A 22588-nucleotide genomic window follows, 5' to 3' on the forward strand; every position below is an offset into this window, starting at 1 on the left:
GGGCACAAGCCAGTCTAGGGAGAGAGGATGAATGGGAGTTAGGACGTGGAAAGAACAGGTGTGAAACTAATGCCAACAGACCTCATTTAACTCCTGTTATTTCAAGGTCAGGTGCTTGCCCGGCACTGGGGGTACAGAGATGACTCACTTTCCTCCCTGCAGGCCCTCAGAATTCGGGGGCAGACAGAGCCCCAGCAAGACTACCGTGTGCCTCTTGGGATCTCAGCAGCCACCCTGACAGGGGACAGGCACAGAGGACAGTGGAGCAGAGTCTACTGCCAGGGGTGGCAGAACGTTTGAGCTGGCAGGTATTGCTGACGGGGTGCTCAGGCCTCAACAGGCACTGGCTGAGGACACTGGGCGGGAATAGTCAGTACAAACAAAACAACGAAGTCCTGTCTAGAGGCTCACAAAGCAGAGTCGCAGGAATAGGTGTGCAGGGAGCACCATGAGCACATCCGCTGAGCAACGCAGCTACAGAGGAAAGGGTTCTGGAAGGGAGCCGTGTCCATCACACCAGATCTTTATGAACGAGCAAGGAATTTTCCCTGGTCATCGGTGGAAAGCAGTTCCCAGTCGATCAGTGAGGGACAGAGCATCCCTGTGGCAGGAGATGGGAGTAGCTGGAGGTGTGGGAATTCTGATTCTATCCTTCCTGTGGGGTGGGGCAGGGACAGACCTCGCTCTGATGAGCAGGCTGTCTCAATGGCACACCGAGGCCCTCAGTGAACACTTCGCTGGAAGAGGAACCTATCACACAGAGCCCTGTGCCAGCGTCCCCCTCACTGACAGCCCCGCCACATGAAGCTCAACGTGCGGTTAAAAGTCCACGGAGAAGTACGTGGAGACTCATGAACTTCCACAGGCATCTGGAAATGGAAGCGCTCCGGGGACGTTCCACGCTAGCCCACGTTCCACACACGGGCACTCGCTTGGCGTGGGCTGTCAGGAGCCACACCTGACCACTAGGCGCCAGTCCCTTCGGCGAGGGAACCCACCTGATTTGCTATCCGTCCGGGGGTCCATGATGACAAACTCGGGCCGCAGCTTGCTGATACGCCGCCCCTTGAGGATGGGCACGAGCCCGCCCAGGTACTCCAGGTAGAGTGTGTAGCACGGGCCGCCCACCTCTGGGTCATCCTCTGTGCGCTTCATGGTGCAGTGCAGACGCTCGTTGCCGGCCGAGGGGTAGCTGACGAAGTCTCGCATGTTGTTAGGGTCTGGAATGGGGGGCTGAAGGCAGTAGAGAAAAAAGGGAGAGTGTGGCTCACTGGTGACTGACAGAACACTGCCTGGCGGCCCAACTGGGGTTAACTGTGTGGCATGGAGTGGTGATCAGTAACTCTGGGTGGACGTCAGAATCTGCCGGGAGCTTTTACACACACACTCCTGAGCCAGGACCCACCTCAGACGATGAAACTGCAGTCTCTAGGGGGTGGGCCTGGGCATGTATATTTTATGAAAACTCCCCAGGTAATTCTAATATGCAGCCAGGTGGAGACTTACAGGTTCAGGAGCAAGGCTACAAAGCAACTTGAAAGAAAAAAAATTACAACAGATTCTCAAACTCTCATGTTTCAGGAAAAATGTAACCCACAAGTCAATCTAATACTTGGAAGCAGAGATGGAATACAAAAAAGAGAATGCAGAAAGAAACCTACGGTTAGGGGCAACCCAGACCGGAACAGCACCTGGCGGACACAGTCCACACACAACCTCTGAACCAGAGCAGCTTCCGGGTTACAACCAGTACAGACGGGCAGGGAGTGCTGGGCGTGGTCGCTCCTCCTCAGCACAGGGGTGAGGATGGCAGGCCCTAAGCCCTGACTGGCTCAATCCTGACCATTCCCACAAGGAGCTGTGGAGGAAGTTACTCAACTTTCAGGAACGTGTTTCCTGCTTTCTCAAGTGGGAATGATGGCAGCATCTGCCAGGAAGTCATGAATTAGTAAGGCCGCTGAGCATCAGGATGACACTGAGCTCAGAGTACTGCCTTTGCCATGAGAAAGCTGATGTCCATCACATGAGGTGAATCTCTGCTGGACACGCTAAAGATGATGCACATGTGGAAGGATGTGGCGGAGCTCTGCAGAGCCACACACCTTCCCCATCCAGACCTGTCAGGGGCAGACCTGACTTCTGTGCTGCTGCTCTGGCACTCTCAGCCATCTTCCCTGTCTCTGCCCTCCTCTCTGCAAGGGTGAAGAGGAGGAGGGAGGTGGGGAGGTGGGGAGGTAGGGGGAACGGAGGGAGGAAGGCTCTACCTTGATGGTGGGGATGAAGGCAGTGGAGAGGTAGGAGCAGAGGCGAGGGGGCAGGGTCAGCTTGCTGACATCCTTGTCTTCTCGCAGGGCACTGGCAATGGCCTGCTGGCACAGCAGCTGCAGGCTAGACACCCGGTGCTCCACACGTACCACGTACAGGGCTGGTCCCGAAGCCATCAGCAGCCTGGAGTCCCGGTGGCCCCAGCAGATGGATATGATGGGGCGCTGCCAGGAAGTGAAGGGCAACCACACATAAGCTTTCGCTCTTGTAAGCAAAGAAAGCTCATGAACGCTTATCTCAAGCAAAATAAAGGGACTTAACAGTTTTTGAGAGTATTTGTTTTAAAAAGTACAACAGAGAATCCTCAATACTGTATTATGAAAATTCAGTGCTTTCACTGAAAAGCAGTTAGATCCTCAGGCCAGAGTATAGATAGAGTACTGGGATCGTTTTACAAAGTTCCTGTGACATATATTATCTCATTTAATTTAGTGCCATAGAACCTAATGTAGTGACATTTCTCCCAGAAGATGTAATAGGCTTGAGGTACAGTGACCCATACTCCTTACTAAAGCTCTGATTATCTGGACCCCAAATAACTGGTGGTCTAGTTCCCACGGCTTGGGCAGGTGGTGAGGAGGTAGACCAGATGGCCCTTCCCTTTTGTCCTGACAGACAAATCGACACTGGATTTGGGGCAGGAGCTGTGTGGCCTGGAGGCTATCACGTAACCCCTGCAAGTCTACTTTCTCCTGAGTCAGTGGGAGCTGTGAGCATTAACGGAATGGAAGATGTCGACGTGCTCCCGGGACCTCTCATAGGTCATAACCCACACATGTTAAGTCACTGTTATTCTCAGCCATCCGCAAGCTGATGAGTCTGAAAGTGGAGAGCTAGCTGGAAGGGGGAGGGAAAGGAGGACGCAGGTCCTGTGGTGGCCTCGTGGGGGGTGGTGGCCATCACTTGCTTGGAAAAGGCAGGCTGGCATCCAAATGTGCAAGTAGAAACCACTTGTGCTGGAAACACTCAGAGCTGGGGGTGCCGTCTAAGTAAGATTAGCCAAGGAAGAAAGCACGGGTGAAGGGCTGTGATGGAGAAGCAACAAGAGAATTTGTTCATTCTGATCCAGGCAGATGGAGTTCCAATTTAATGAGGACTTGAGGGGTCTCAAAGATGAGAAGTGGGGATACCAGATCTTTAATATGAATGACAGATAAGAACAGAATTTTCACAACACTTTAGTGACAACAGCAAGATAAAAGGAGCACACGAAGACACTTGCTTAAAATAGTCCCCAGGGTCAGCTAATCCTGGTTTCAACTTGAAAACAGACTGCGGGCTGAAGATAATTCAGCTTTCATTTCAATCACAGAGAGGCCAGCTGCAGCACCAGAGGAGGACCAGGGAGCCTGGAACTCAAGTTGGGGCTTCCAGAAAATTCCAAGAAGGGCCTCCTTACAAGAAGATCCCACAGAGAGGGACGAGCCCATACAGGGGCCTGTTAATTCAGAGCAAGGTTCCTCACTGCTGAAGACAGTGCAGATAACTCATAAAAAATACACAAACAATTTTCTTTGGTATCACCAATCCCCACGAGTGCAGGTCAGGACAGAGGTTCTGTTAGTACCAAAATTGTGATTAATCTTAAAGACATACCACCGCCCCCAAGTGTCTGTATTCCCTCTCATTGCCAGGGCTGAGCCATTTAAAAGGAGTGCAGGTTTGTTACTCTCCTGCCACAACACGATGGAACAGTGAGGTCAAGGGCCAGCTTCAACCCCTTAGGGCAGTGGTCGGCAAACTCATTAGTCCACAGAGCCAAATATCAACAGTACAACGATTGAAATTTCTTTTGAGAGCCACATTTTTTAAACTTAAACTTCTTCTAACGCCACTTCTTCAAAATAGACTCGCCCAGGCCGTGGTATTTTGTGGAAGAGCCACACTCAAGGGGCCAAAGAGCCGCATGTGGCTTGCGAGCCGCCGTTTGCAGACCACTGCCTTAGGGCATCCGAAGACACACCAAATATCTCCGAACCCTACCTCCTGCCACTATACGAGAGGCCATGCATTTGTCCAGTCATTTATTCAGCTACTGAGCTCCAGTCAGTTTTTCAGTAAAGACCTGTTACCTGTGTACAATGGGCCAGACAGACTCTGGGTACGAGAGTAAGATAAATCCCCGCCCTCGTGGCACTGACATTCTGAGGCGGGAGGGGAGAGACAATAACTGAGTATCTGCCCGAATGACGGGTAATGTCAGGTGGTGAAAGTGCTGCGAAGTAAAGCTAGACTGGGATAAGGGCGAGACAAGGAGCAGGGGTTGTGTCAGCAGAGGCCCGACTGAGATGCGGGAACTCGCTGATCCATTATTTAATTGGAATGAAAGCTTCCTCACTACATTACTTTCCTGTATACAGTAGTGAGTTGGATGAAGTCTTCTAAAAACGTAAGGGAAGTACAAAGCAGGGTGTCCTTTCCATATTAAAGCTAAGCTGATCAAGCTGGATTAACGTCGACAACAAAAAGGGTCAAAGAGAGAGAAAACTGGCTCAAGAGCAAATGCACTTCGAGTGTTTAACAGCCCCAGCAGAAGGGGATAGTTAATGTTTGCACAAGAATGTGTGAGAAGGGAAAGCTATTTAGAGTAGCTCACCTTCAAACAGACCAAGCTGATGACTGGTCACCAATGATTATGTTGGCTGGAGCCGTGGACGTTCTGAATATTAAGTTACGATGATTTGGCCACCAACCAAGTTAAATAAAAGCTAGCTCAGGATTCAGTCACCCCAATCTGAGCTTTAAAAGAACACACCATTTTGTGTTATGTAAGCAGATGACCAGGGAAGGACTTTCTCATCCGTTTACAACAAGAAGGAAAAGCACACCGATGGAGCTTCATGAGAATAGGTAGAGCTAATCCTCAACAAAAGGACGCAAATATCCTTTTGCTAAAGAATTCTCCTGCAAGAGTGTAGAAGTCTATGAGCACAAATGCAATCTTTCATTTGATTTTTCAGTTCCCACACCTTCCTTCTTCTTTTCCTTCTCTCTTAATTTTTTACCCAAATACCTTACATCAATGATTGAACCTTATTGAATATAAGGCAACTCTCCCCACTTGCTTTTAATGCAAGAAAAAGTTCATAAAGCTACAACAAAACAAAACAACTGACTAACAACCCAGACCCCAATTACTGCAGCCAGCAAGCTTCAGTCAGTAAAGCTACCTCTGAAAACCTGTGCCCGATGATCAGCTCCGCTATTATTTATAGATGGTCACAGGGAAGAGAGAATGAGATCAATTATAGGATTCTAAATTACAACAGGTAGGAAGGGAAGGAAAATGAATTATAGTGTATTTCCTTATAAGAGCTTCAGCCACAGGCAGAGCTATTATGAGTAAATCAGGGGAATCAATTTGAAAGCCGAGGCTGCGCGAGTTTGAGCTTGGCAACGGCTTTGTACGCAATAACCTACAATCTAATTAACTTGGAAATAAATTATCCAATCTAAACTGCATTAAATTCTTTTTATAAACAGTTCAATAAATTGCCCAACTTCCTTCCTGCTATAAAAATGTTCCTGCCTTTGGACTCCATGAGTAGCATAGCACAGATAACGTGATTTTAGAATCATTCCAGGCAAAGAGAAAGTTGGTACTATACAAAATTAATATTGTATTTGATTTTTAATAGCATATATTTAACTTTATATAATTAAGGCAATTTTTTCAATGGTTGAAACAGATCTTCAAATGAAAAAAAGAAGCACTGACTTATTAAAATGCTGAGACACTGTATAGATATTTTTCTCCAAAGAAAGATCCGCCAAGCCCCTCGCCTATGCCCAAACGCAGACAGTTTAAATTCAGGACCCATGACACTTTCATGTCAGAGCTGATGAGAACTCTTGCAATGGTTAAGACCATCAAGCCTCTATTACATTCTAGTGAAGATCACAAAAATGAAGAAAACACGGTCTTTGACTTCAGGAAAATAAGACAAGTGGACAGGAAAGTGCAATATATGCCAGCGGTATAAGGACCCCAAGGTTTTCATAGAGAAGGAGGATCAAAGTCGGTGGACAGGTTTACAGCCTGGCGCTAAGGAGGATGGATTTTCCCAAGCTGAGACGGCAGGAAAGAACATTCCCTGGAGAGGGGACAGAATGCTGCCTGAAAGGGTGTGCCCCGAGTCAGGCAGAAGAGTGGACAATGCTGCACGTACTTGGGTCCCAGCACTACAATTCACAAACACTCCAAAAAACACAAGTGTCTTATAACTCCGAAAGAGCTGAAAACTCCCATCCTCTCCTCCTTGTCGTCCAGTTAGGCTACGGAGAGAAGACTGGTATGAGCTCTGACTGAGAGGGCACACAGCCTACTGGTTCACACAACCAACAGAAAGAGCTGAAGAAAGCATATGATGACAACTGTCCATCCATCCATCCACTGCTATGTGCCATGCAATATACTGGCAGAAGGGTCAAACTGTCAACAAGGTGAACTCTCCTTAATCCCAAATGTGCAGGGACTCCAATACCTATGCTCATTTTTTCACACACCCTGGCATCCTGATAATGGCCTCAGCTTGACTTCACTTTAGCTCTTCCCGGTTTGTTTTCTTCACTTCTAAAATAGGAATAGGAATTTCTATCCAACCACAAATCCCCATCCTATTTCCATCACTTCCTGTTGAACATGCTTTATCATGACCTCATCCTTCCCAGTCCCAGGTCATAAGGCATCTACCTACCTACCCAGATTTCATAACATCCCCAGTAGTTCTTAAATCTTCTATAGATTTTTTTGGTCTTCCTGCTGCATTATTCTTTCCAATTTCTAATTTTAGGCAACCTGTACTCCCTTCTGCCCCTAGGGAAGGCATGGACAGCATTGACTCACTTTAAAATCATACTCTCTAGCTTTGGCTGGGACTTAATGTCACCTTATTATCTTGACCAGCTCTTGTGTCCTATTCCTGGGTACTAGCACTTAGAGCTTAGAGCACCAGCCACACAGCAGCCCCTCAAAGTATGTTTGCAGGGTACTTGAACAAATGAGTGAACCAATATGAATATTTGCCCACTGCCCTAGCTGGCTTGGCTCAGTGGATAGAGCGTCAGCCTGCAGACTGAAGGGTCCCAGGTTCGATTACGGCCAAGGGCACATGCCTGGGTTGCGGGCTCGAACCCCAGTAGGGGGTGTGCAGGAGGCAGCAGATCAATGATTCTCTCTCATCATTGATGTTTCTATCTCTCTCTCCTCCCTTCCTCTCTAAAATCAATAAATAAATATATTTAAAAAAATATTTGCCCACAGAAAATACTGCATTGTCAAAAGATGTATCTAAATTATGTAACTCAACAACAAAAAAACACACCAAATAATCCAACAAAAAAACTGGCAACCCTGGCTGGATAGCTCAGTTGGTTAGAGCACTGTACTGATACGCCAAGGTTGCAGGTTTGATCTCTGGTCAGGGCACATACAAGAAGCAACCAATTAATGCATAAATAAGCAGAACAATAAATCGATGTCTCTCTCTCTCCCCCCCCCCTTCCTCTACCCTCCACTCTCTATAATCAATCAATCAATCAATCAATCAATCAATCAGATAGCCCTGGTTAGTGTGGCTTAGTTGGTTGAGCATCATCCAGTTTGATTCTCGGTCAGGGCACATAGCCAGGTTGTGGATTTGATCCCCAGTCAGGGTGCATGCGGGAGGCAACCAATAGATGTTTCTCCCTCACATGGATGTTCTCTCTCTTTCTCCCTCTCCCTTCCTCTCTCTCTAAAATGAATAAAAATATTTTTAAATAAATAAAATAAAATTGGCAAGGATCTTGAAGAGACATTTCTCCAAGCAGCACAGATGGCCAGCCAATAAGCAGGTGGAATGCACATGAAAAGATGCTCAAGGTAACAATCAGGGAAATACAAATAAAAACCTCACACCCATTAAAACACACACACCAGAAAATAACAAGTGTTGGCAAGAACGTAGAGAAGACAGAACCTTTGGGCACTGTTGGTGCAATGTAAAATGGTGCAGCCACCATGAAAAACAGTATGACAGTTCCTCCACAATTAGAAATAAAACTACCATATGATCCAGCAAGTGTCCTGGGTATTTATTCAAAAGAACTGAAAGCCGTGTTTCAAGACATATTTGTATATCCTTGGTCACAGCAGCATTAGACCGAAATAGCTAAAAGGTGGAAGGAACCCAAATGTCCACTGAAGGATGAATATATAAAATGGTGTATATGTATATACGTATATGTAATGGCATATTATTCAGCCTTAAAAAGAAGGAAATTCTGGCATATGCTATAACGTGGGTGAACTCTGAGGGGAGGTTATGCTAACTAAAATTTTAAAAAGTCATAAAAAGACAAACACTGTATGATTCCATTTATATGAGGTATGTACAATAATCAAATGCATAGAAACGGAATAGGATAAAGTTTCAGTTCTATAAGTTGAAAAAGTCCTAGAGATTGGTTAGACCACAATGGTATATACTTCACACTACCTAACTATACACTTAAAAATGGTTAAGATGGTAAATTTTATGTTATGTATATTTTACTATAATTTTTAAAAGATATATTTAAATAATTAATGCCTGCATCTAATTACAAAATACCCCAATATGGTATACCTGCCTCTCTAATGAGCTGGGTAAGGTTAGGACATAAGTCCCTAGTTTACTATCACCCCCATCAATCACCAACTCACTCCCAGCTCTCTGTCCAGTCCACCCTGCTGAGGATTCATCCTCTGCCACGCCTGAGCCAGACAAGAATGAGCGGTCTGAAGACTTCTGGAACGTAAAACCAGCAGAAAGGGGCCCACCTGTGCACTTTCTCAAAGGCCGTTCAGCTTTTACACACTGTTTAACAGTGACTTAGCTGAAACACAGAAATACATTATGGACTGAACAAACATAAAATCGGAGTGACTAAATCAAGATCGAGCGTCCACTTCTGCACGTTTCTCATTTCTACTTCAGACTGATAATCAACACCAGGTCACTCTGCTTACTGCCCATTCATTTGACTGGGCAATAAAATAAAGTATTTTGGTTAAAAAGCAAAAATGTCCTTCTCCCTATGTTTCCTGGTTCATACCCCATAATTTAATTACAGTCAACAAAGGATTAAAATCTGTCAAAGACAATTACAGTGAGTATAACCCATCACGACTCTTTCATGCAGACTGGGGCACACTAGCACAGGGCATCGCAGTGGATGCCCCCACAGCCTTACTTGCACAAGTGTGTCCAGTGTGAAGATGTGTTCCCCACGCACATTGTAGAACTTGACAATGGCACTCTTCAGGAGAGGGCCGTTGGGAAGGTCACCAAGCTGCGTTTGCCGTTCCATACCAGCGACTGCCAGAAGGTCTCCCTGCGTACACCACTGGGCCACCACCTCTGAAATCACAAAGAAGAAATGGCCTGAAACGTGCCTCTCCCTGAACTTTCACTTAAGTAGTTTAAAAAAGAGACGCTTAACAAATACAACCGTGGTTCTCCCCTCTTCTCTCATGAAGTCATTAGCTACCTATTTCTCTGAAAACAATACAGACTCTATTAAAAACAGGTGCTTATGACTGAGAAAGGAATTGCAGTGCCCCTGAAAGATAACTAAATCAAAGAAAATATACGACAAAGCTGGCATGCTAAATATCTATCTCTAATGCCAGCAATTCCGTAACAGGACTTGCAGAACTCTGGGAGAGCAGGCAAGCTAATAAAACCCATGATGTACATCCTAAGGGCTTTTCCCATTGCTGTGCCCCCCAACCAAGAGATGACTCAGAGAAGTCATAAATGCTACAAGCACAAAGTAAATCAGAGCAAAGCCTGACTTTATACTCATTGGATTTCTATGCACCCTGGGCAGATAATGTGCAGGTAAAGAACATATCTGCATATGGAGTCCCCAACTCTTATCCAACAGCTGGCGATACTGTGGGCTTAGGAAAGAGGATAAATACTTCTGTTAGGTGGCAGTGCTGTCAGAAATGTCCACTCTGGAGATGTGATGCCCCCCTACCAGCCTTTCAGTGCCTACAAGAAATGGCTATTAAGGGATTTGTCTAATCCCAAATGTGAGCCAGTTACTTCTTCTTGCTGGTAAAATAAGCTGTTGGTACTAATAAGATTTACAGTAGAGCTTTTCGCCCTCAAGACCCTAAGACTGCTTGTGGCTTATACAGAGAACCCTAAGACTGCTTGTGGCTTATACAGAGAACCCTAAGCCTGCTTGTGGCTTATACAGGGGCCCATTCGGCAGAGAGGCTGGACAGGGACGTGGGTAAGAGCTGGGTCTACAATTCAACAGCCCCTAAGCGCTAACAGCTCACCCATGCTCACGGCCTCTCTCTTTTCATGTGCGGTACTGATGCTGACATTAGCACCAGCCATCCTGAGGTCACCGCAGAAACTAACTTCCCTTGAAGACTAGACAGTGGCCTCTGGGGCAAGACGACTCTCCAGACCCAGGGAAGCCAGAGCTCGTTCGTCAAGTCAGCCACAGACAGAAACCAGAGAAAGAGGTAGCAGAGAGCTGCGAGGAAGGAGTTACGAACAAGCACCAAGTGAAAAAAACACACCCTGAGAGAGAGAGCACATCAATAAAAGGAGTCCCCCACCCCCTTTTCATATAAGAGGATATGAATAAGGTGGAACAAATGAAAAACAACTTAAAAGAATCAAATACATATCCTGGTGAATAGATTTTTAAAAAGATGACAGAGGAAGCGAGAGGGCTTGTGCATACACCACAGTGTGCTCTGGATCCAAATGCCTCAATCGCTCTAGTGAAGAGCCTTGTGGTAAGGAAACGGAAACGACCTTTTCTGGATGGTTCCTTTGTAAGCACGAAGATGTCAAAAGGAGGAGCACTAACTAACACGAACAGGTGAAAACAAGGAAAAGATGAGGTCCGCCCTTGTCGAGGGCAGAAGCATCACTGCAACATCACAGACACAGACAACAGCTCTTCATTTCACAGCTCCCAGCTCACCCGCTTTGGTCGGTGGGTGAGTGGGTACCGGCACCATTCTTTCTGCTATTTATTCATGTTCATGACATTCTTTGCATTTTGTCTTTCACCAACAGAGAAGCAGGTTGTTGCTCCCGCAGGGCTGACCTAGACACAGTCACACTCCGAGGTTGCTCAAAGACAGGCCCTGGACACTGCAGGCTCTTAAGACACTTTGGGAGTCTTCAACATTTTGTCTACAAGGTGGGAACTGTCTGTCTGAGTTAAGAATGAGCCCAAATATTCACAAGCAAATGCACAGGGATTTCTTCAGTGCAGTTGAGGAATAGAGTGAATAAGAAAATGGAGTCATGCCCTGACTGGTGTGGCTCAGTGGATAGAGCGTTGGCCTGAGGACTGAGGGTCCCAGGTTCGATTCCCGTCAAGGGCATGTACCTTGGTTGCGGGCACGTCCCCAGTGGGGGGTGTGCAGGAGGCAACTGATCGATGTTTCTCTCTCATCAATGTTTCTAACTCTCTATCCCTCTCCCTTCCTCTCTGTAAAAAAAAAAAAAAAAAAAAAAAAAAAAGAAAAGAAAAAGAAAAAGAAAATGGAGTCACTATGGTCAAGCCTCTAAATTATTCAATAAAGTATGCTGATGCCATTCTTGCTTTGACTAGCCTGGGGACTTAACCTTCGGGACTTTCCAGTCCTGCGTCAATGCCTGGATGGCCTGGGTCACTGTGCGTCAATGGCCTGAACATACATCAAACCCTCAGATGACCATCTGAGTGACCTCAAGAAGAAACTGATCCATTGTCCAGATCACTAGACATCTGACGATTACCATCTTGGACCAATGCAGAGCTAAGAAGGCAGGACTGATTCTTCTCAAGAATGTACTCTGTCCTGTAAGAACCCTCGGCTTTTCTTTCTCTATTGGAATGGTCTGCTTTGCCTAGCTGTATTTCCCGTCTGCAAACTCTAAGACCCTTGAATAAGTCTTTGTTATTTACTTCTAGACAAAGTCTCCTGAATCTTAATTCTGAGTGCATTAGACACAGTTATAAAGTTATCCTGAGACAGTTATAGTCTATAATGGCAAGTCAATCTTTTAAAAGGAGTAAGTTTCACAATAATAGGGCCATTGTGTGCTCAAAGAAATGTTAAAAAGAGAAAATTCTGTAAAATAGAGAAACAAAACAAAGCAACATGAACTTGAGTTCCTTTACTTTAAGGCTTTGTGGGTAAAGTGCCACATGCTCTGGAATTTCTGAGCTCCTGGCTATTTTTTTATTTTTGGTGGGTAGCAGAATGCGCCATCCAAAATATGCCTGATTGGCATAAGGGTTATTCAGAGGAGAAATGAGATACGAGACAAGCTCTCTGCTCTCCATAGTTGTATAAAAGCAAGACAAATTTGTAAACGTGTATGACCTCGCACCAGGAAGAACATAAATTAATCACCGGAGACAACTTTAGACCTTTATCAACCCAGAAAAGATACTAGACGGATCTATAAAACTAATGTATGAACTAGCCCTTATCGTCCATTGGTTCCCACGATTCGCTGCCCTAGAAACTTAGTCCTTTAACTTGGTTTTGTCATTTCTCTACGATGTATTGCTTCTTTGTTAACATGCTGTGTAATTCCACATTCTAACCACCCCCGAGTTACTCATCTCCGAGTGCTTTCATGGGTAAGTGCAATGCTGAGTAATCCATCTCTGCTTGCTTTTTTCTCTCTTGTCGATCTGTCTTTGGTCAGTCCAGTTTACAGGCCCCAGCTGCAGAACCTCGGATGGGCAGAGGGAAATGTTGTTCCTCCCCTACATCCTCAAGAAAGAGTAAAAGTCACAACAAAGGGTAAAAACTCCAAATAAGGTGAACCAATTTACGGTTCATTGTGTGATAAAAAAAAAAATAGTCCCAAATTTGGGATTCTCAGGAGATCTTTCTTCAAGGCACAACTTGCCCGGGAAACATTTGCAAAGCAAAATCACTTCCTGCCCCTATACACACACAAATGAATCTGCAATGAAGAAACACGTGGTAGGTGATGAGGATGAAGGCCGGCTGCAGGCACGATGCTCTATCGGGCACTCTAAGTCCTTTTCCAGTGACATAATCCCTGTGCTGGTGCTAAACTAAAGAATATCGTAAGCCACCTTTCTTCACTGGAAGTTCTCTGATTATATTTATTTGAGACAGTAACAGAAAAAGACCATGTGGATCTAAGATGGGAGTTAGAATAAAACTCTAGTCAAAATAATTTCTCATCTGGGAGGGCTATTATGGGTCACCCCCCGCCAAGTCACATGTGTCTCTAATCTGCAAATTTGGTGGGCATGTGCTGGGGATGCTGCTCCAATACAATCTCGTCTGATAAACAAAGAACAAAATAATACATCCAAGGTAACTTCACTACACAGCCATTAAGGCTTTAATAAGCCTTAAAACCACAGGGGCTTCTGTGGAAATGTGTCTCGTGCACCATCTGCTGCCTCAAGAACAGCAGGTGCTGCCATCCACTACTCCACAGACACGGTGTCAGCCAGAGACAAACACAGCACGCCAGAGAGAGGGCCACTCTTGTCGTAGTGGGAGAAGAGCAGGTGACGATGAAGCCTGAAGGTCAGGAATCCCTCCTCTAGGCAAGACCAGGCAGCGACTTGTCAGATAAGTGGAAAAGAGAAAGGAAATGGCCTCTGACAGACTCCCCTAAGTCAGAAAGAGGTCACTGCAGGGGACAAGAATCAACAAGTGCTGGGTGTCTGAATCCTGGGCCTAGGGTCATATGCAGTACCTTTCAGTCCTGAGCGGATGACAGTAGGAGACAAGTCATCGTAGTTGTTCATTAAGCTGATGTCCCCCGAGGTGAAGCTGACGGTGAGCAGCGGCTTGATATTCTGCACCGGGATGGGATACGCTGCTGGACCATCTGTGGGGACAAGAGTGCTGAGTGAAAAAGAGACAAGGAGCACGTGACCCAAATCCAGGGCCACAACGCTGCAATCTCATGGAGGGTCTTGATAACCGCCTGGCAATGCAGATCGGACTCGGGCCTGGGATACTGCTCAATAAAGCCCCCTTCTACACCGCTCCAAACCACGTGGTCCGCAGAGGGTGCTCAGCAGAGAACCGGGGCAGTTACTTCTCAAGTGCATCTGTCGGTGCTAAGAACACTCTCCCTCAAGACCTACCTACCCTGAAACACTAGCGCTGATCTTAATTTTTTTTATGTGTAAACACTGTCTTCTCCTAAAATAAACACACACACACGTTCACAGATATGTGTATGCATATTCTCTGGGAAGCATAACATACACATCTGGGAAAGGAAGAAGACAGAGTGAGAGCATTTTCTGTGTAGGAAACCTGTGCCAACGGGGCTTCATCAACCTGACCAGCGACAGGGAGACGGGGTGGCAGAGAGAAGACAGTCAAATCGAGAACACAGATTGGGCCGACTGGCTTTGCAATTCGGTTTGCGAACTCTTCCCAACAAGTCAAAGTGCTGTGCCTGTGGCACACCTTTCCCCTTCTGCCTCTAAAGGGGTTCATTCCCTCCATACGCTGGTCCCTGGGGAGCAGCGAGCTACCTTGGGGCGGGGAGTAGTCGTCGGAGTCCGTGTCGCTCTCGCTGCTGTCCTCCACCAGGAAGGCAGGGTAGTTCCAGGACATGCTGAGGATGCCGTCAGACTCGTGCAGGAGCACGTGTGCCAGCATCCTGCCGTGGCAGTCCATGACGATCACCTGCCCATCGGCCGTGCCGAACAGCACCTGCAAGTGAGCACCAGGACTGCTGATGGACGGGAGGGAAGGCCTCCGTTTCCCACACACCTCATCACCCAACTTGTTTACAAGGACAAAGTATATTTGGAATGAAAACACAGTCCGGTTAAGTAACTGAGGGGATACACAAAGCATTAAGTAGTGAACATTTAGCTGACTGTTGCTGCAAAAACTCGAGTCCTCTAATACTGAAATGTGACCAGCAGCACAATCAATATATTCATTACGTTGTATAGACATGATCAAATAATATGAGCAAATCCTGGTTTCACTTTTTGTGGGTTGCTTTGTTTTCTGGGTTGAAGGAAGAGGGTGAAGAGGATTATATGCACTTACTTTTCTGGAAAATAAAGAAGTAGCAGAGGTTCATTGTTAAGAATTTATCAAATTTAGAAGACAAACTTAGGTGTATGTTTGACCTAGAGAAAATACATCCGGTTATGTAAGCATGTTATCTAATCACTTTTGGAAAAGAAGATGTTCCTGAAATAGTTTGTCTGTTTTATTTCACCGGAAGAATGGTATGAGTTAATAATTAATGTTAGGAAATATTAACGGTGTTAATACCTTCGCTGAGTGCTGACCTTGTGATAAGCACTGTACGAAAAGCTGCCCCTCAGAACCGTCAGAACACTCCTGTGAGCGAAGGCCCGCAATGCTGGGATGCAGCTGGATGGCCACGGTCTCCGGAGCTGGGGCCGCCCTAGGGAAGTCCCTCCGGTCCCCAGGTCTGGGAGCACACACCCAGGGGCCTGCTGGGGGATGGGACAGGCACATGGCAGAGCTAGAGCACAGGCAGGCAGAGGAAGGGGGGTGGGAGTTACCCCCCCGCCCCCCATCAGAGCAGCGCAAGAGTATCTCCCGGAGGCTGGCAGCTCCCTGACAGTGCGGCCATCCAGCCGGATGTCATGAGGGAAACCTCGGTTCCCCTTATAATTCATTTAAGTAGTAATAAGCTCACAGATTTTACAGGACTGTTAGGATAAATCAATTTCTACCAAATATCTCTTTAAACATGATCTACATCTTAATGACTGAATGCTAAAAAACATCTAAAACTGTTCTCCCTCAGAGTGGTGGTCAATTTATTAGGCCCTGCCACTTAAAGAAACATAGCAAAACCACCAGGAATACTGCGAACTCTGGAATGGCGGACACTGAACGTGTTGGTAAGCAGTTTTACATGACGGTAAATACAGAACATGACTTCCTGTAACTTTAACTAAAATGCATGATTTACATGCTTCAAGTGAAAAAGACATGTGGGGACCCCCCGTAAGGCAAACCCCCCGGGGGACAAAGGCTTTTCTTCCCCCGCTTCCCACAGCCTCACTCATCGGTCCAAGCCTGTTCCGCAGAGCAGCTCTGTACCTGGTGCTGGCTGAAGGGGTCCTTTATCATTTATGACTTCTGTTTTTAATAATGATATCTCACTAGCCAACAACTACTCTTCACAAGGACGCAGGAAAGGAGTTCCCGCCCTGTCTGTGGTGGGCTCCCCCGTAGCCACCATGTTCCACTGGTTAATAATCACTACTCTTCATCTTTCCCATGTGATTTTTTTATATATATTTTATTAATTTTTTACAGAGAGGAAGAGAGAGGAGAGGGATAGAGAGCCAGAAACATCGATGAGAGAGAAACATCGATCAGCTGCCTCCTGCACACCCCCTACTGGGGATGTGCCCGCAACCAAGGTACGTGCCCTTGACAGGAATCAAACCTGGGACCTTTCAGTCCGCAGGCCGACGCTCTATCCACCGAGCCAAACCGGTTTTCGGCTCCCATGTGATTTTTATAGCTGACTCCCACACTGACCGTAAGCTTCTGAGGACGGGACCAGGCCCGCTCTGCTCACCGTCACAGCAGGTGATCGTGGCAGTATTTGTGAAGGAAGGAAGAAATGCCTCTGCACTGAAGGGTTTTTTAAGTAACACACTTCTTTTCATTTTAGAGAAACTGATGCCAGACAACAGAACAGACACCTAATTCCTGAATAAAAGGACTGGTGGCCAGTGCTCAACATTACAGTAAGGCAAAATGGAACCAAAAGCACCCCTCCCCCTCAAAGCTCCACCATGAACCAGTTCCAACCACAGCTCCCTTGGGAAGAGAATACACCGTAAAATCTGAGAGAAGGAAAAACCAGCACTAATCCTCTAGTTGTCAAGCAATGATGGAGGGAGTTACTCTGTTTTGGAACAAGTATGTCACAGATACAACATGAAATCAGATTTTTAAAAATGTGCCTATTGCACGTCCTTTTCATGCCTAATCACTTCCCATGAGACAAGGCTATGTGAGCCACGGCCTCGAAGGGAACAAGCCGGAAAGTCTAATAATAGCACACCGTGGCAAGGACATCAGTCTCTGCCGCTTCTCCTTCCTCGTTCGGGTGCTCTCTCTAGGGAGACGGGCCGCCTTCTCCTCTGGGGCTGGCTCCTCGTCCAGGCTTGGCCCGAGGCCTCTTCTCTCTCTAGACCAGTCATGTCCACAGCCTCGAGGGCCCCATCACGCTAGCTCCCTGTCCAGGCCTCGCCGGCTCACACATGCCCTTGCCTACCTGCTACTTGGCTGTGCCAAAGGGCCTTCAGAGTCAACAAGTCCAGACGAAATGTGTGATCTCGTCCTTTCCCAACCAACCAACCAACCAACCAACCAACCAACCAACCAACCAACACACACACAGCCAGGTCCTCTCCCAGAAAAGACGGTGGCTGATGTGTTATCTCCAATGTCCAGTATGGTGTGTGTCAAATCACAAGTGCTCAGACACCACGTCTGAAAGCTTTAGGACCCATCACACAGAATCAACCTCACGCTGACCATGGACTCCACGGCACGCTGAACTTGGCTGGTTTGCATGTCTGTCTTTCCCATTACACCATGAGCTTCTCGAGGGCAAGACTGCACCCGAGTTTCTCACGTTTCCTGTCATGAGTGGATGCTCAGGGACTATTAGTAAATGAGTTTCCGCCCAAAGTTTGGTCTTTGCCAAATGAAGGAAGAACTTCTTTAATTTATTCTTTAGGCTATAAATCAATGCTCTGTTCAAATCTTCCCAAAATGCTTTCAATTACGAACTGGTGATGAAATGATGTGAAGCTGTCTCATATTTTCCCTGCTGGACCGCAGGGTTCGTGCCTGGCTGAGGGACAAGCCCTCTGCAGTGTGGACACCAAGAGCTAACAGGCTGGTAAAACCTGAGGGTCCGCAGGCCATGTCAGCTCAACAGCTCTCTCTCATTGCAGGGCAGTTTTTAAAAGCAATGAGATTTTAAAGTAATTACAGTACCCATACAGAATCTCAATTTCAGTGTATTCCTTTCTCACAATACTAAGTTTGAGAAGAAAACAAATTGGCCATTTTTACTTAAAAAAAAAAAAAAGGGAAACATGAAACATATGACTAGAGGAAAGCAATTTAGTAAAAAAAAAGTGTCTCAAAATAAAAGTATGGTTCCATATTATACTGCTTAAAATGATTCAGCATTTTATGGATTCTGCTGTACTTGGACAACACAAGTTTTATATTTACAAAGGTTTTACCTCATAAACATTATATTTAAAAATCAATTATCAACATCTGATCTTATTAGGCTATTATATATTGTTTTATCATGGAAGTAGAACACTAAAAATTAATTTGAAATTAGGTTTGAAAAAATGACCAGAAGGCTCATCACCATAAAATCACAACCTGTCCATGAGATTTGGATTCACTTCGTTCCAGTTCTTCACACTACACAGACGGGTTTCTCTTGGGTGTTTACGATGTGGTAATCATACCACATATACCGTTTCATACCACATATACCATTTCAAATCCAGACTTTTCCCCTTAACATAACAGCTCTTCCATATTACTACACCATCTTTATAACCACAATCTACAATTTACAGAACTACTATGTAATACTTTAAGTAGTTACTCCACAGTTTACTTAACCATCTTATTTTGAGACTAGCAGGCTGTTGCCAAACTTTTACTATCATAAATAATACTTTAATAAAGAACTGTTATTTTCTTCCCTTTCTTTCTTTCTTTTTTTTGGTTAATCCTCACAGAGGATATATGTTCCATTGCTTTTTAGAGAGTGGAAGGGAGGGAGGGAGGGAGGGAGGGGGAGGTACAGAGGGGAGGGGGAGAGAGAGAGAGAGAGAGAGAGAGAGAGAAAGAGAGAGAGAGAGAGAAACATTCATGAAAGAGACACATGGAACCAGGGCCAGGGATCAAACCTGCAATCTAGGTACATGCCCTTGAGCAGGAATTGAATACAAGACCTTTGGGTGTGCAGCCTGAAGCTCTAACCACCAAGCAACACGGCCAGGGCTTCCCTTTGTTTCTTTTAGATAAATTCCTAAAGTATATTACCTGGTCAAAATGGTTGATAATTTTTATTATTTTTGACATACTGTACACCAAAATGCTTCTTCAAACGTCCAATACACGTTATTACTAGCAATGAATGAGAATACTTGATTGTACTCTTATCAATAATCAGTAAAATCATCTGTATCAGTTTATTACTACTTTTGCTAAAAGTGAAAATGTCCTTATTATGCTATTTTGCATTTTTTCCCTGAGAATAATTTTCCACCACATGATTACTGACTAGTTGAACTTCTTTTGTAAATTACTATTTTATGTCCATTATCCATTTATTAATTGGCTACTTATGTAATTTAAAACTAAATTTGTGTCAACATTTTCTGTAATTAAAATATTTACCCAATGTTGACCATATTGGTGGGAAATGTTATTTCTCCAATCTATGGTTCATTTCAAATTTTTGTTTTAATAATTACCTGGACACTGTCATTGTTCTTTTTCTTTGTGATTCTTTAAGAAGCTTTGGAGCAAACTCCCCTAGCCCCAGCCCTTTTTCCTTGTGTGATCATTTTTAACTCATTTCCTCCTCAGCTCTCATGGTTTTAACATTACACACCTATATTCAAGATGCATTACCTGTTGGTCATCAGGAGTCCATATCCCACATGTGATCTGACTTTCCAGGTTGATCTCAGATGACCAGTGTCTTTGTCCACTGACAGAACCGACCAGGACAAACCCATCTCGATATGAAATAAGCGCTTGAGTCCCATCGTGGCTCCAAGTGAAATCACTCACCTTTGAGACACACACAGATAAAAATGGTCAATTTGTAATCTTAAAAGGAAAGCACTTGCATCAAAGACCTAGACGTAGCCCTTAACTTAGCTTTTGGCTAAGATCAAGGTGGCTTTAAAGAGAACAATATAAATATCCTATATAATAAAAGGCTAATATGCAAATTGTCCCCTTGACCTGGAGTTTGACCAGGGGGTGGGGCCGGCTGGCCAACCTCCTGCGTCCCCTTCCCCTGGCTGGCCCAGCCAAATCGGGGCAGGCTGGCTGGACCCCACCCATGCATGAATTCATGCACCGGGCCTCTAATCCTATATAATAAAGAGGTAGTATGCAAACTGACCATCACGCCCTCGCACAAGATGGCCACCCCATGTGGTCACAAGATGGCCGGCAGGGGAGGGCAGTTGTGGGCAATCAGGCCAGCAGGGGAGGGCAGTTAGGGGTGACCAGGTCGACAGGGGAGGGAGGGCAGTTGGGGGCGACCAGCCCTGCAGGGGAGGGCAGTTAGGGGCGACCAGGTCGGCAGGGAAGGAGAGTTGGGGGGGACCAGGCCTGCAGGGGAGGGAGGGCAATTGAGGGGGACCAGGCCTGCAAGGGAGGGCAGTTAGGGGCAACCAGGCTGGCAGAGGAGGGCAGTTGGGGGCGATTGACCAGCAGGGGAGGGCAGTTGGGAGCAATTGGGCCAGCGGGGGAGCAGTTAAGTGTCAATCAGGCTGGCAGGGGAGTGGTTAGGGGGTGATCAGGCTGGCAGGCAGAAGCAGTTAGGGGCAATCAGGCAGGCAAGCAGCTGGGAGCCAGCAGTCCCACAGGGATCGGGCCTAAACCCGCAGTCGGACATCCTCTGAGGGTCCCAGATTGGAGAGGGTGCAGACTGGGCTGAGGGACAACCCCCTCCAGTGCACGAATTTTGTGCCTGGGCCTCTAGTATATAATATGTGTATTATAACAATATTACATAATGTAAAAGATATAATTTGAAAAGTATGTGTCAGTGTGGTGCTGAGTGCTTCACAGATGTTAATAAACTTCATAAAGACAACCTGTGGGAGGTATTATCATGGCCATTTTACAGAGAAAATAGGCACTGATGGAATAACCAAAATGGGCAAGACCTTTTGCAGACACATGGTTCCATTTCCCTTTAGCAAACACCTAGCAGTAAAATTAATTGCTTGTTCATATGGTTAAGTGTATGTCTAACTGCATAAGAAACTACCAAACTGTTTTCCAAAGTGGTAACACCATTTACACCCCCATCAGCAGTATATGAGTACTTGCAGGTCCATACCTCACCAACACTTCGTGCTGTCGGTCTTTTTATTTTCGCTTTCCTAGTAGCTGTGCAGTGGTATGACACTGTGTTTTAATTTGCATTTCCCCAATGACATGATTTCACGTGCTTATTGATCCTTTGTACATCATCTTTTGGAACATGTCTGTTCAAATCCCTTGCCATATGCATATATTTATATATATGTAGTCCCACTCACCTATTCATATATATCAAGAAGTTGGCCTTCCTATTGTGCGGTAAAAAATTTAAATACAATCTTTTATCAGAATTGTGTATGGCAAAAAATTTCTCCACTCTGTGGTTTGCCTTTTTATTTTCTTAGTGGTATCTTCCAAAGAGTAAGTTTTACATTTTCATGAAGTCCAATCCAATCAGCAATAAAATTTGAAAGTCCTTTCATTTTGCACAGATAATGCTTTTATTTTCATGCATTTTAACTCATTTATCTTGGAAAATACTGTGCTAAAAGGAAAAACATCTTAGAAGAGGGCTACACCACATAGTCCAAGCATATCAAACTTGTGGCCCACGGGCAGCATGCAGCCCACAACGAATATTTTTGCAGCCCAGCCAATATAACGGTATGTAAGAGACGTTTTAATGAAAATTTTGTAACTTGATTTTTACAATATCCTGCTATAATTATTAATATAATAAAAGCACAATATGCTAATTAGACTGGACAGCTGAACGACCTTCCGGATGTTGCTGCCAAGGCTGGGGCCAAGGCAAAGGCAGTTAGGGGTGATCAGGCAGGCGGGCGAGCAGTTAGGGATGATCGGGCAGGCAGGCAGAGTGGTTAGGGGCAATCAGGCAGGCAGGCTAGTGGTTAGGGGCGATGAGGCAGGCAGGCAGGCGAGCGGTTAGGGGCGATGAGGCAGACAGGCAGGCGAGCAGTTAGGGGCGATCAGGCAGGCAGGCAGAGTGGTTAGGGACGATCAGGCAGGCATGCGAGTGGTTGGGGCAATCAGGCAGGCAGGCAGGCGAGCGGTTAGAAGCCAGCGGTCCCAGATTGCGAGAGGGATGTCCGACTGTCGGTTTAGGCCTGCGGGATCAGGCGTTAACTGGCAGTTGGACATCCCCCGAGGGGTCCCGGATTGCGAGAG

The 22588-nt window shown here is 45.9% G+C and overlaps 1 protein-coding gene across 2 annotated transcripts in view; it reads right to left on the reverse strand.

Annotated features, from left to right (window-relative positions):
* Positions 1-22588, reverse strand: part of TULP4 (TUB like protein 4) — a 149998-nt gene that overhangs the window by 24216 nt on the left and 103194 nt on the right. For both annotated transcript variants that reach the window (XM_080666165.1, XM_080666166.1), the window contains exons 4-9: positions 20027-20188; positions 14866-15046; positions 14070-14204; positions 9541-9707; positions 2265-2489; positions 999-1233 (exon numbers count right to left, since the gene is read on the reverse strand). In XM_080666165.1, the coding sequence (XP_080522291.1) occupies positions 999-1233; positions 2265-2489; positions 9541-9707; positions 14070-14204; positions 14866-15046; positions 20027-20188 (1105 nt within the window). The remainder of the gene's footprint in view (positions 1-998; positions 1234-2264; positions 2490-9540; positions 9708-14069; positions 14205-14865; positions 15047-20026; positions 20189-22588) is intronic.

This window comes from Plecotus auritus (genome assembly GCF_963455305.1).
Source record: "Plecotus auritus genome assembly, chromosome: 4".
Classification (NCBI taxonomy): domain Eukaryota; kingdom Metazoa; phylum Chordata; class Mammalia; order Chiroptera; family Vespertilionidae; genus Plecotus; species Plecotus auritus.